We start from the raw sequence: 15,000 nt of genomic DNA, 5'->3' as shown, positions 1-15,000 counted from the left end.
AAGAGAAGTAGGAGGAGGAGGAGGAGGAGGAGGAGGAGGGATGATGGTTGTTTTCAATGCGGATGAAGATGGAACGGAGGTTTTTCGGAGCAGGAGGAGGAGGAGGAGGAGGAGGAGGAGGAAAGTTGGAAGAAATGTCAAGTGTTGGATAAAAAAAAAAAAAAAAATACGTAAATCAACTAACAAATAAAATAAAATGAATTTGAAGGATAACAAATTTTAGTCTACATGTACGATGCTTGTGTAGGTATCCTTGTGTACGTTTTTTGACGGTCACACACACACACACACACACACACACACACACACACACACACACACACACACACACACACACACGTACGCACATTGGGTTAGTTATCTAAGTGTCACGTAGGAGGAGGAGGAGGAGGAGGAGGAGAAGGAGGAGGAAGTTAGAAAAGCGAGAAAAATGAAAAAAAAGTTAGAGAAGAAGAAAGAAGGAAGAAGTGGAGGAGAAGGAATAGCGGTGGACGAAGAGGAAGAGGAATAAAAAAGAAGAAGAGGAGGAGAAGGAGGAGGAGGAGGAAAGGGGAGTGAGAGAAAGAGGAAACGTTAGGAAAAATTGTAGGAGCAAAATGGTATAAAAGATTGTAGGAGGAGGAGGAGGAGGAGGAAAGGGATGAAAGGGAGGGAGGAAGAGAAGGAACGATCATAAGACGAGAAAGGAGGAAAGGAAGGGAGGAAAACCAGGGAGGAAGAAAAATGAGGAGGAGGAGGAAGAAGAGGAGAAAAAACAACAACCAATATTACTAGGTAAGAAAAACAACAAATTCAGACTTATTCATATTTTTTTTCACAAACTTGGGGAGAAATTCGTCCAAAGTTTAGAAGGAAAACATAAACCTGAGCGCGACAGACTTTTCCCTTTTCCTTTTTCGTGACAAGAACTTATAAATGAACGGCGGTGCAGGTCTCTCTCTCTCTCTCTCTCTCTCTCTCTCTAGCTCGCTCTCTCGTATGATTTACCTATGATGAAACATTTATAAAAACCTTTGCAGTGTTTAGGGAAAAAACAACTTTTATTTTCATCTCATTCAGTTGGGTGATCGCAGTGACGTCATGAGAGAGAGAGAGAGAGAGAGAGAGAGAGAGAGAGAGAGAGAGAGAGAGAGAGAGAGAGAGAGAGAGAGAGAGAGATTTGTATAGGAGAGTGGACTAAAAAAAAATAGAAAAAACCCGACAAAATTCACTTTTCGGAACACAGAGAGAGAGAGAGAGAGAGAGAGAGAGAGAGAGAGAGAGAGAGAGAGAGAGAGAGAGAGAGAGAGAGAGAGAGAGAGAGAGGCAAGGTGTACAGGTTGGCAGGTAGAAAATATTTTCATTAGGGAAAAAAAGAGGAGAAAAAAATGTTTATCACCAAAGTTTCTCTATTTTTTTTTGAGTTTGTAGAAGCCAAGGGTAGAGGGATTTTTTTTTCTCCCTCCCTATCACTGTTTTCTCTCTCTCTTCTTCTCTACTCAGAGAGAGAGAGAGAGAGAGAGAGAGAGAGAGAGAGAGAGAGAGAGAGAGAGAGAGAGAGAGAGAGAGAGAAGCTAAAATAAAGATTGAAAAATTAACAAAAAATAAACGTGTAGAGAAAGCGAGATAAAACAGTAGTTAAAATAAATTGATGAAAAGGTAAAAAGAAAGAAAAACAAAAACTGAGATTAAAAAGAGCAAACAAACAATGAGAAATACAACGATAAAACACGTAAAAAAAAAAAGAAACGGGCAAAAAATCTAAAAAACTACGAACCTTTTTCAAAAACTAATTAATAAAAATGATAAATCGGATCGGAGTCGTAAATCGGCTTATAAACAGCATCTTCCGGGTAATAGGGAAGAGGAGGAGGAAGGGAGGGAAGGGAGAGAGATGGCTTATAATCGGTCTTGGCGGGAGAGTAGGAAGGAGGAGGAGGAGGAGGAGGATGAGACGGGAGAGGATATGACTTTGCTTTGTAGGAAGGACGAGAAGAGGAGGAGGAGGAGGAGGAATGAGAAACAGGCTTTGATTTATAGGAAGAAGAGGAAGGTTTCGAAGAGGGTTTAGCGGAGAGGATAGGAAGAGGAACAGAGGAGGAATGAAGCTTGGAATGGGAAGCGAAAGGAGGAGAAAGAGACGGGAGAGAAGGAAGAGGGGAAAAGGAACTGGATTTCCCATAAACCGGTAACACAAATTTCCCCTCAGGCTTGTAGGGGTGCACAGGCTGGCCCTCGTATGTGACCTCAGCCTGGAAGCCGTTCTCGTGGTCGGCCGTGTAGGTGACCTTTTGCAGGCGGCCGTCGGGGAGCGCCACCTGGTACGAGCCCTTCACCTCCCGCCCGTTGCTCTTCTCCCTGTGGCCGAAGTGCGAGCCGGTGTAGTCGTCGCGCACGCCGTAGTCGAAGGCGTAGGGCTTGGGGTCCTGGAAGACATAGATAGATGGGTTGATATATAGGTTGGTGTTCTGAGACGCTTCCACTCATCACGTTTTAAATAATTCCAAAGGCAAAGAATGAGCTTAATCGGGTTTTCATGAGTGTTTTTTCACATTCATGGCACAAAGGAAGGGTCAAACTACCATTAGGATCATTAAACTACCCCTGGAAAGGCCCATACCACATACGACAGACCGAAGTGTTTTAAGAATTTGAGTGTTTTTTCACATTCAAGGCACAGAGGAAGGGTCAAACTACCATTAGGATCATTAATCTACCCCTGGAAAGGCCCATGACACATACGACAGACAGGTGTTTAAGAATATGACCTTAGAGTGAAGGTTGATATATAGATGCATTGACAGGTAAATACATATAGAGAAGGTAATTATATAGATGCATTGATACTTCATACACAGATAAAGGTAAATAAATAGGTGGAATGATAAGTTACTCTGTAGGCTGATAAGTAAATATGCAGATGGAGGGTAAATGTCCATTGCCAGGGGCTCGAGATGGGAAGGGAGGATGCGTGAAGGGTTGCTTGGGGAACGCGGCGTGTGAGTGAAGCGACGTGCCTTCCAGCGTGTGCTTCATTACCATTTGAGTGTTGAGACTGATATATAGGGTAATATTTAGACTTATTGACTGGTAAATATTTTGATGCGTGGATAGCTTAGTGAAATACATAGATAGGTTATTATATTGGTTCTTTGATCGGTAAATGTATAGATATATTGACGTGTTATTAGTTTCATTAATATTCTAATAGTTAGAATCATTGATATATAGGGTAATATTTAGACTTATTGAGAGGTAAATATTTTGATGCGTGGATAGTTTAGTGAAATACATAGCCAGAGAGGGTAATATGTTGATTCCTTGATCGGTAAATGCATAGATATATTGACATGTAAATAGTTTCATTAATATTCGAATAACCTGAATTATTGATAAGTAAATATATAGAATCATTGAAATAGTAAATCGAGCAGCCTTCAGATAACGAATGGCAAAGAAAATGAAGGAACAAAGAAAATGGAAAGTGCAGAAAACGGAAAGGAATCGCAAAGAAAATGGGAATGACTCAGAAAAAAACATGTAGAACATAGAAAATGGGAATCTCATCTTAATATATAAATTCATAGATAAGGAAATATATAGCTTGAAACGTAGATAAATAGATAGGGAGATAGAGCAGCTTGAAGTTAAAAGGAAAGAAAATGGAAATCACAGAAAACGGAGAGGAATCACAAAGAAAATGGGAATGACTCAGAAAACGTGAAAAAAAACAAAGAAAATGAAAATCTCACCGTAATATATTGATTCATAGATAGGTAGATAAATAATTTGAATGATAAGTGAATAGATAAAGTAGATAAATAAGATAGACATATACGTAGATCGATGCATGAATAGATAGATCGTTGTATAGATAGACAAGTAGTAGATATGTAAATAGACAAATAGGAAAATGGGTTGATAGGTCGGTAGGTAGGTTGAGTGCACAGGCCGTTAAATAAATGAGGCAGGTAAGGACGAAGGAAGGCAATTAGGAAGATACAGGTAGGTAGAGAGATAGATAGTTAGATAGATACATGGGTAGGTTGGCAAGTGGATAGACAGTTAGGTTAAATTGCCAGGTGTAGGTGAGCCAATTAGGGAAGCAGATAGATAGACAACTGGATCGATAAAAGATAGATGGTTGAAATTAAGGCAGCCAACAGTTATTCTTTTATTTTGGATCGATAAAGGATAGATTGGAGCGGGCTTTTTTTTTGTACTCTTTTTATTGCCCTTGAGCCGTGTCCTCTGATGTAATAAAAAAGAAAAAAGAAAAAAAAGATGAATATATGACAGCCAACACCTATTCTTCTATTCGTAGCTGAGGAATAGATAAATATAATAGATAGATAGATAGACAGGTTGAGATGTGGGTAGCTAAATTGATAAGGATGAATAAATAAAACCCTGAAAATGTTGAAAACAATTTGTTAAGCGTAGGACATCGGTCAATCCCTCAACCATCCCTGGGGTCTTACACGGCATAACAGGATAGCCGGATAGAAGGACTGATAGGATATATAGACAGCTTGACGCATTGGCTTATAGAAAGACTTAGGATGCATAGGATGGATATATAGAGGTAGGAAAGTGGATAAAAAAAGAGTAGGCAAATAAGAAATAGTAGTAGTTGTGGTAGTAGTTTTAGTTGTTGTGGTAGTAGAGGTGGTTGGGGTAGGGTGGGTGGTTATGGGTGGGTGGGTATTGACAGCCTGCAGATAGCTCCAATATGAGTTCCCTGTCATTCCTTTCTTAATAATCTCTCGGTTATTCGACAGCCGCTGCAGAATTCTCTATAAATCTGTTTAAATCCCATTCCGATCCAGTAGTCTGAACTGTATATATTAGAGAGAGAGAGAGAGAGAGAGAGAGAGAGAGAGAGAGAGAGAGAGAGAGAGAGAGAGAGAGAGAGAGAGAGAGAGAGAGAGAGAGACGCTCATACATAATTTCACACTTTATACATATATACATACATGCAAACAGATAATAGGCAGAAACACACACACACACACACACACACACACACACACACACACACACACACACACACTTTCCCCTCTTCCCTTCCCTTCCCCACCCCCCTCTCTCCCTCTTACCTCTTCATAATCATCGTCATCATCAAGCTTAATCCCGAGGACAGGCTTGTAGGGCAATGCAGGCTTGTGAGCAGACGGGGCAGGCTTGTAGACGGCAGGCTTGTAGGTCACAGGCTTGTGCAGGTGTGTGGGCTTGTAGGCAGGCTCGGAGGGGTATCCGGAGTGCACGTGTTGGGGGGGCGGGGGAGGGTAGGGGGAGTAGACGGGTGTGTAGAGGGCGGGTGTGTAGATGGGGGAGTAGTGGCCGGCGGGGGAGCTGCCCACACATGCCACCATCGCGAAGAAAACGGCGCTCAGCTGGAAGAAAACGGGATGAGGTTTAGTTGTGAGTCACAGAAAACGTGTATAATGTTTCTTTCCTTGAGAGGGGAAGGTTAAAACATTGATGTCATGATTTTTTTTAGTTTTCATTATTGGAAAAGACGTTTGACAAAAGAAAATGTATCCTAAGTCAGTGGTGTCAGTGGTGCAGAAAAAAGTGTCTAACTATAGTCTTCCAAATATGTCGAGGCCGGTCTGACATAGGCTCCCGCGGGTCCTTTCCTCCCCTCTACTCTGCCACACAGTCCCAACACCTATCTCTTCCTCTCATATGTAAGCTTTAGGTAACACATGAGAGGAAAAAATAGGTGTTGGGAATGTGTGGCAGAGCAGAGGGGAGAAATGGAGCCGCGGGAGCCAACGCCAAAACGGACTTGACAGTTTGGTTTCACTATAGGGTAACTAAATTGTGATGGTGTCTAATACAGAAATTTAAATGATGGTGGTTTATTTTGATGCATTGATAAAGGGTTGAATAAAAACTCTAACAAGTGTGAAATAAAAGTAAAGAAATGGATGCAAATACTATGAAAAACGTAAGAATGTAAATTAAACAATAGATAATACTAAACGTGGAGATACTGAAAAAAAATACTGAATTAAGAAAAAAGTGAAAATGTTGAAATATAAACTTAGGAGCAAATTGAGCAACTTTAGGAGAAGAAACGAATATACTGAAGAAACAATAGACTGGAAATCACTGAGAACGCCAAAAACGTAGAGAAAATTTAAATCGTTCAGCAAATGTGGAATAAACGAATACAAAAATACAAATCAAACGTCAGCCATGTCAATCCCATTTTCTTTTATATTCACAGAAAACGGAGGAACGCGTAATATTTGCCGGAGAAAATGGAATCCACGCTTTCCAATTCTGACAACAAAGAAAACGAGAAATTAGCTTCGCCATTTTTGAATCGAAGAAAACGGGAATTCCGATGGCGCTTTATAGATTCAGAAAGAAAACGAAACTTTCATTAATAGAAAACGAAAATCAGGCGTAAAAGTAAAGAAATAGAAAATGGGAGTACGTGTTTGCATTGAGAGAGAGAGAGAGAGAGAGAGAGAGAGAGAGAGAGAGAGAGAGAGAGAGAGAGAGAGAGAGAGAGAGAGAGAGAGAGAGAGAGAGAGAGAGAGAGAGAGAGAGAGAGGAAATTGCTCCACCCACTTTGAGGAAGACGGTAGGAATGGAGAGAAAGGAGGAGGAGGAGAAGGAGGAGGAGGCGATGAGCGAATTGAATGGAGGAAGAGAGGGAACGTAAAAGGAAGAAAATGAAGAGTGAAAAGGAAATGGAAGAAAAATAAAATGTGGAAAGGATGAAAAGGATGAAGGTAGAAAATAAGAAAAAGAAGAATAGGAGAAGAAAGGGAGGGAAGGAGGAAATTGTGAAGAAATGGAGGAAAGGAGGAGATAGAAAATGGAATGGAGAGAAAGAGCAAGTGGAAGAATGGAGGGAAGGAAAGGGGGAGAAATGGAGGAAAGGAGGGGGAGGGGGAAGGGAGAGGGGAGAAAACGATGGGGAAAGAGGGCCAGGACAAAGGTTACGTCAGAGAGAGAGAGAGAGAGAGAGAGAGAGAGAGAGAGAGAGAGAGAGAGAGACTAAAAGTGTGATGAGGCCAAAAGGTGAAGAGGCGTGTTATGTTATTTTCTCTCTCTCTCTCTCTCTCTCTCTCTTTTATGAGCACGAAAGAGGCACAAAACAAGACTAAATTCTCCTTTAATTGCCTGTTAAGAGAAAGTGGGAGGAGGAGGAGGAGGAGGAGGAGGAGGAGGAGGAGGAGGAGGAGGAGGCGGAGGAGGAGGAGGAGGTGGAGGAGGAGGAGGTAGAAGAGAAAAAAGAAAAAAAATTGGAGAGTACATTAGCTAAATATTTTTCTTTAAAACAAAAGAGAGAGAGAGAGAGAGAGAGAGAGAGAGAGAGAGAGAGAGAGAGAGAGAGAGAGAGAGAGAGAGAGAGAGAGAGAGAGAGAGAGAGAGAGGACAAATTTGGGAGATTGGCTCTGGAGGAAGATGGAGAAAGATGTAAGGAAGAGAGAAAAGAAAAAAAAAGAGGAGGAGGAGGAGGAGGAGGAGGAGGAGATAAGTTTGGAAAAGGAACCAGAATAATAAACTTTGTGGGCAAAAAGGAAGGGAAGATTTAGGAGGAGGAGGAGGAGGAGGAGAAGAAGAAGAAGAAGAAGAAGAAGAAGAAGAAGAAGAAGAAGAAGAAGAAGAAGAAGGAATATAGGAAGAAATGGACGAAATTTGAGAAGAAAAAAAGAAAGGAAGTAAAGAATGATTTTTAAAAGAAGAAGAAGGAGAAGGAAAGTGAAAAAAAATAATGAAGAAAGGAAGAAGCGAGCTAGGATTTTCAAGAAAGAAGAAGAAGGAAGAGTAGGAGGAGGAGGAGGAGAAAAAAAAGAATAAGCGGAAGGAAAGAAGGAAGGAAGGAAGAAAGGAAGGGAAGAACTTGAAGGAGGAAAGATTTGTTGAGGAGGAAGCGGCTGTGTGTGTGTGTGTGTGTGTGTGTGTGTGTGTGTGTGTGTGTGTGTGTGTGTGTGTTTTGGGGTAAAGACAAAAATAATTAAAAGTTTTGCCGCGTAATTTTCATTTGACGAGAATCTTTTCATTAGTCTGAAAAATTAGTTCAGAGAGAGAGAGAGAGAGAGAGAGAGAGAGAGAGAGAGAGAGAGAGAGAGAGAGAGAGAGAGAGAGAGAGAGAGAGAGAGTTTATGGAACAAAGAAAGAAGGACACGGAAAGAGGAAATAATAGGAAGGAAGAGTGGGCGGGGAGGAAGGGGAGAAAAGACAAGGAGAATAAAAGGAGGAAGGAGAAGAAGAAGAAGAAGAAGAAGAAGAAGACGAAGAAGAAGAAGAAGAAAAGAAGAAAAGATGAAAGAAAGAGAAGATAATTGGAAGGAAAGGAATAAGAGGAGAGATGAAAGGAAGAGGAGGAAGAAATGGATGAAAGGGTAAAAGAAGAAGGGAAGAATGAAAGAGGAAGAAAGGGAGAGAGAAACAAAGAGAGACAGAGAGAGTGGAGAATAGGAAGGAGAGGAAGAATAGAAGGGAAGGAGGGAGAAATGAATTAAAGGGGAAGAGGAAGAGAGGGAGGAAGAAAGGGAGAGGGAGAGTGGAGAATAAGGAGAGAAAGAAAAGAAGAGGTGGAAGAAGGGAGGGAAGGAGAATAGGAAGGAGAAGAAGAGGAGGTGGAGGAAGGGAGGGAAGGAGAATAATTATTGGAGGAAAAAATTGAGGGAGGGACGGTGAGGGAAAAATATTAGTTTCCCTCCCAGAAAGTGAAATCCCGTTTTCTTTCACCGCGAAGAAAATGGAATATGGATTTTTTGTGTATCCGTTTGCGATAAGTAATTAGTGGCTATCGCATCGACGCCTTCCTTCGCCTTTCTCCTTCTTTTCCTCCTTCCCTTCATCGTTTTTTTCCCATTATTTTTTCTATTTTTTTTGCGTATATCGATTTCCGTTTTCTCCCTTGTGTTTGGTCTTCTTCAGCTTTTTTGTTTGTTTTTTTCTTCATCTTCTTTTACCTTTTCTCCCTTTTCTTCATCTTCTATTACCTTTTTCTTCTTCTTCTCCTTCTGATACTACTACTACTACTACCTCTTCTTCTACCTCTTCTGCTTCTTCCTCTTCTTTTTTCTTCTTTATCTTTATCTTTATTTTCTTCTTGTTTTCTTTTCCTTCCCTCTTCCTCATCCTGCAATCCTCTCCTCTTTCTGTTTTTCTCTCTCTGAACTTTATATATTTTACTTCAATTTACGTTTTCGCCTCGCAACAAAAATTTCCAAAGTCTACCAAGAAGATTAGTCGTGTTCTCCTGCATGAGTTGTTTCTTCACGTTCATGATCCGGAAGCCTTGTCAAAAAACTATTACTAAGCTTATACCGGTATCCATGAAAATTCCCACTACCTCTACGAAAACCTAGTCGAATATGTGGGTGCGTAAGGCCTGAAATGATTGAGAATATGAAACGTAGTACGAATGTATGGATGTATGGATTTTAAAGTCACATCCACCCTCCAATGAGATGAGGTTGAGTGGGAAACAGATTTGAGAAGTGGAGAAGCAAGTGGAAAAGAAGAAGAAGAAAAAGAAGAAGAAGAAGAAGTAGTAGAAGAAGAAGAAGAAGAAAACAAAGAAGAAGAAAAAGGAAAGGGAAATAGATGAAGTAGTAGTATTGGTAGAAGTAGAAGGGTCGAAAAGGAAGAGAGAATGATGATGATGATGATGATGATGAGGGGGAGGAGGAGGAGGAGGAGGAGGAGGAGGACAATAATAACAATAGAAGAAAAGTGAAAGTCAGAAAGTAAATAAAATGTGAATAGGAAATGTGACAAAGGGTACTGGATAGAGGTGTGTGTATGTATGTATGTATGTATGTATGTATGCGCGTATGGAAAGTATATGGAAGGTGAGAGAAGAAAATATCACAAAGGGTAGTAGGAAAAGGTGTGTGTGTGTGTGTGTGTGTGTGTGTGTGTGTGTGTGTGTGTGTAAGCATATATTAGGTTGGTAAATAAAGAGAAAAAAATAATTAAAAAGAGAAACAAAAGCAGAACAAAACACACACAGAAACTAATAATAAAAATACACATATAGGTGACATGAGCTTATTGAGAGGTATGAATGTATGAATGTGTGTGTTTGAATATTTGTGTATGTATTTATGTATATATGTATCTGTCAACGAATCTTTATCCATTCACCTCTGTTTATCTATCCATCCGTCAATCATTCAATCTGCCCATCCATCTAGCTCATCTGTCCCCCTTTGCGCATGGATCGTGTGATAACATTATACAGCAACGTTATGACTTGAAAGGCTATTGAGACGAGGCCATTTTTGCCCTCTTGTACAGCCTTTGATGCCGCCTAGGACAACACTCACGCCCGGGTACACGCCTTCCCCTCCTCGGCCGCTCCTTTGTCGCCTGTTCAGTCACTGTCACTCGGCCAGACTTCGTTCCCTGCAAGCTTTCAATGAACCACTTATACGCGCTGCATCCATCCTTTAATTTTTCGGTTAGTTAAATTTTGGCTCACACAGGTTCAGAAAAAAAATGGTAATTGAAAGTAAAATATGTTAAAGTTAAGGAGGGCAAAAAAGCTTAGATGCTCCTTTTTTTTCTTAAACTTAGTGTATGGCGCAAGTATGCCAAGAAAAAAGTAACGAGGTAAAGTTTGTGGAATTTAACAGTGAAGAAAAACTACTTAGAAGCTGCCGTTGTTTTTTTATTTCGTTATGGCCGACTTGTGTTAGTTCGGGTCAGCTTGAAATTGAACGAAGGCTAAAATGTATAGAACCTGCCGTTGTTTTTTGGAGTATTATGACTGCCATGTCTTAGTAATGGAAAGCTTGGTACAACACGAAGGCGAAAACTCTTTAGAAGCTGCCGTGGGTTTTAAGGTTGTAATGAGTGACATCTTTTCGCGAGGGAGAATTGGAACACAACGAAAGCGAGAAAAAAAAAAAAAGAATTGCCGTTGGTTTTGAGTTTGTAATGACATATCTTTTCGCGAGGGAGAATTGGAACACAACGAAAGCGAGAAAAAAAAAAAAAGAATTGCCGTTGGTTTTGAGTTTGTAATGAGTGACATCTTTTCGCGAGGGAGAATTGGAACACAACGAAAGCGAAAAAAAAAAAAAAAAAAATTGCCGTTGGTTTTGAGTTTGTAATGAGTGACATCTTAGCGAGGGGGAATTGAAGCAGCCGTCAGTCAGCAATCTCTTCCTGAGGGGCACTCGTCTGTGTGTCATTCAGCTTCATTGCGTCTTGCCAAACCTTCCCTGCCAGTCTTGAAAATTCTAATTACGTCCGACAAGCACACAGGGCTTGGTAAGGACTGTATGAATGTGTGTATGTATGTATATATGTATGTATGTATGTATGTGTGTGCGTGTGTGTGTGTGTGTGTGTGTGTGTGTGTGTGTGTGTGTGTGTGTGTGTGTGTGAACAATCTTACCTGTATCCCACCCATGGCTTCAGGTGTGGTGGTGATGGTGAATGTACCGAGGGAAGGTTCTCTTACCTGTATATATACCTGTGATGCCCTCCCTCCCCCCTCCTTTCCCCCCCTCTCCCCCCCTGCTCATCTCTCCCTTCCCACCTCATGCCCTTCTCTCCCACCCTCCCTTCTGTGCTTCTCTCCTCCTCCCCTCCCTCCCTTCTCTCTCTCTCCCTCATCTCTCCCATCTGAACAACAACCCCCCCCCCCTCCCCACTGAGCTTCTTTCCACGCCCTCCCCTCCCTTCTTTTCTTCTCCCTCCCTCCCTCTCCTTCCCTCCCTCTCTCTTTCTCCTTCCCTCCCTCTCTCCCTCTCCCGACCTTCCTTAGTTCTCTCATCCACTCCTACGCACCTCCACATCTTCCTCCATCACTCTCCCTCCTTCCCTCTCCCTCTTCCTTCTTCCCTTCTTTTATCTCCTTCCTTCCTAGCATTCTTATCTCCTCCTTCCTGGTTCTCGCCTTCCTTCCTTCTCTCTCTTCTTCATTATCTATTTTCTTCCCTTCTTCCCTCTCCCTCTTCAACACCTCTATCTCTTCCTGTTTATCTTCCTTCCTCTTCTTCTCCTTCCTCCTCCTCTTCTTGTCTTCTCATATGTTCTCATGTTTGTCTCTCTCCCTTATTCTCCTTCTCCTTCCTTCCTTTCTTCTTTCTTTTTTTTTCTTCATTTCATTCGTGCTTTTCTTCTTTTTGTTCTTTCTTTGTTTCTTTCGCTCTCCGTGCCTTTCTCTCTCTCTCTCTCTCTCTCTCTAATTTTGATATCAGTTTTCACTTATTGGGTTTTCTCGTTTGCTCAATCAATCATAGGCTGTTATCTCTCTCTCTCTCTCTCTCTCTCTCTCTCTCTCTCTCTCTCTCTTTTCCCGTCTTTTCTCAGCAGTACGGAATTCCAAACACACACACACACACACACACACACACACACACACACACACAGTTTGCACCTCATTAAGCTAATTTCCGTCTCGCTTCTTACGCACATACAATTACTGCGTTTTTTTGTGTGTGTACGTGTTCCCGTGTGTGTGTGTGTGTGTGTGTGTGTGTGTGTGTGTGTGTGGATAGCGTTGTACTTAATTTTTACGCCATATTTTTTTTTTCTTCAGTTTAATTATATGTTTTCTTTTGTCTTCTTTTTTTGTCTTCAAGTTTATTATTTTTTTTTATCTATTTATCGACAAAAAAAATGACCTTTCTCTTTTCTTTTCTTTCTCTGCCTCTCTTTTCTTGTCTCATTTTCTCCTTTGTTTTATTGTTTAATTCTCACCTTGTTTTCTTTTATCAACTTTTCTATGGACTAAGGTTAAATGTGTGTGTGTCTCTCTCTCTCTCTCTCTCTCTCTCACACACACACACACACACACACGCACGGATTCTACATTCTCGCATAAAAAAAAATCGATTTTTCTCGCATTTTCTTTCCTTTTATTTATATTTCGCTTAACTAATTTATATTTTTTCGCACAATTGTCTACACGGAACTCTTATTGTTATCGCGTGTTGATTGTTTTCCTAATGTTCCATTCTTGTTCGTTTTCCGTTCAGTTCCTGGAGAAGCGAAGAAAACGGGACAGTTGAATTATGTGTGAACAGGCATTAACGTGTGTGTGTGTGTGTGTGTGTGTGTGTGTTGCAGGGATGGAGTGAATACAAGAGTTGTGTATTGGAATACGAGTACGAATACTTCAAATTCCAACAGATACGGATACGAATTCACTGAAATGCATTTAATTTGAATACAAATACGAATTCTTCCTGAAAGTAATCATGAATACATTCATGTATAATTTTTATTGAAAAATACCTTCATGACGTAAGTGGGCACGTCACTGTTCTATAGTTATGCTACTAAAAGGAGCTCATGAACCTGTCCTGTACACGACCATTACACGTCCGCCCAGGAGGCTGAGGTGTAAGGAACAACGGCTGATATGTCTGATTATTAGTACTCAAATATTCGTCAGATTATTCGCAGAATACGAATACTTTTCCCGTGTACTCGGATACGAATGAAAATACTTTGATTTCTTGTTAATAATTATTCAAATACGAACACCGAATACGTATACCTCATCCCAGGTGTGTGTGTGTGTGTGTGTGTGTGTGTGTGTGTGCACACACACACACACACACACACACACACACACACACACACACACACACACACACACACACACACACACACACACACACACCTGTCGTTTCTCACCTGCGCATGAAGGTCAGGTTAATTGATTCTTACAGTACCGTCTTTCCTCCATTTTTTCCCTCCGTCTCTTCTTTTCTTCTTCCCTCCTTTTGTTTCCTCTCTGACCTCCCTCATTTCCCTTCCACCTTTGTTTTTTTCTTTTTTTTCCTCCTCCATTCATATTTTTCTTCCGTATTTCCCTCCATTTTTTCCCCTTCCGCCTTACTTTCCTCCATCTTAGTTTCCTCCTTTTCTTTCCTCTCTTCTCTCCTTCCTCCCTTCGTTCTCCCTTTCCTCCTTCCTGATGATGTTGAGGAGGAAGAAAATGAATAAGAAGAGAAAAAAAGAGAAGGAAAAATGGAGAAAAAAAGAAAAGGTCATAAATACGGCAACAAAAACCGGGAAGAAAGAGGAGGAGGAGGAGGAGGAGGAGGAGGAGGAGGAGGAGGAGGAGGAGATGAGGAAATGCGTTTTTAATTTAAGGTGTTGGCCGCTCTGTGACGTAATCTCCCTCCTCCATCTCCTCCTCCTCCTCCTCCTCCTCCTCCTCCTCCTCTTTCTCTCTTGACCCTTCTTCTCACTGATGACTCCCCTTTGACCTCCTCCTCCTCTTCCTCCTCCTCCTCCTCCTCCTCCTCCTCCTCCTCCTCCTCCTCCTCTTCTTTTTCCTCCTACTCTTCTTCCTCCTTTTACGACCCTACGACTTCTGGTTCGAGAGAGAGAGAGAGAGAGAGAGAGAGAGAGAGAGAGAGAGAGAGAGAGAGAGAGAGAGAGAGAGAGAGAGAGAGAGAGAGAGAGAGAGAGAGAGAGAGAGAGAGAAAGGGTGTGGTTGACCTAATGATGGAAAGAGCGAATGTGGAAATAATTATGAGGAGGAAGAAGAAGAGGAGGAGGAAAGAAGAAGAAGAAGAAGAAGAAGAAGAAGAAGAAGAAGAAGAAGAAGAAGAAGAAGAACGAAAACAACAGAAACAGGAAGAACAAAATGAACAAGAAAAATAAATAAAAAAATAACAGCAATAAAACAAACAAACAAACAAACAAACAAACAAACAAACTAAAGAAGGAGAAAACAAGGACAGAGAAAGATTGAAATAAATTTTGTATTGGAAGAAAGAAAGAAAGATGTTTGGAGGGAGGGAGGGAGGGAAGAAAGGAGGAAGTGAGGGAGGAACGCCAGGGAGGGAGGGAGGGAGGGAGGGGAGGAAGGAAGGAAAGGAAGATGGATGGCTGAATCGTAAAGGAGAAAGGAAGGGAGGGAGGGAGGGAGGGAGGGAGGAAGGGAGGGAAGGAGGGAGTGTGTGATGAATGTAGAAGTTTTGTGGCAAGATTGGAGGAAAGGGTTGTCTCTCTCTCTCTCTCTGTCACTTTACCTTTTCTCTCTTTTTCTTCTCTTCTTTTCCATTT

General features: G+C 41.3%; 2 protein-coding genes across 5 annotated transcripts in view; one reads left to right on the top strand and one right to left on the bottom strand.

The window, feature by feature from the left end:
* The window catches only part of LOC126981764 (neurobeachin-like), a 237,496-nt gene that overhangs the window by 153,391 nt on the left and 69,105 nt on the right, over positions 1-15,000 (top strand). The window lies entirely within an intron of this gene.
* LOC126981765 (adhesive plaque matrix protein-like) lies at positions 1,498-11,500 on the bottom strand. The gene is made up of 3 exons (XM_050833293.1): positions 11,366-11,500; positions 5,079-5,375; positions 1,498-2,405 (listed from the first exon to the last, which is right to left on the bottom strand). The coding sequence occupies exons 1-3, from the start codon at positions 11,378-11,380 to the stop codon at positions 1,773-1,775; spliced, it is 945 nt and encodes a 314-aa protein (XP_050689250.1). The 5' UTR covers positions 11,381-11,500; the 3' UTR covers positions 1,498-1,772.

This window comes from Eriocheir sinensis, chromosome 49 (genome assembly GCF_024679095.1).
Source record: "Eriocheir sinensis breed Jianghai 21 chromosome 49, ASM2467909v1, whole genome shotgun sequence".
Lineage (NCBI taxonomy): Eukaryota > Metazoa > Arthropoda > Malacostraca > Decapoda > Varunidae > Eriocheir > Eriocheir sinensis.
The sequence above is the reverse complement of the archived record's forward strand: the minus strand, read 5'-3'. Positions and strand labels throughout refer to the sequence as shown.

Excerpts from the sequence above, each read along its gene's own strand:
- LOC126981765 (XM_050833293.1), bottom strand. Across the intron at positions 2,406-5,078 it reads ATGACGATGATTATGAAGAG|GACCCCAAGCCCTACGCCTT; the intron begins GTAAGAGGGAGA and ends TATGTCTTCCAG.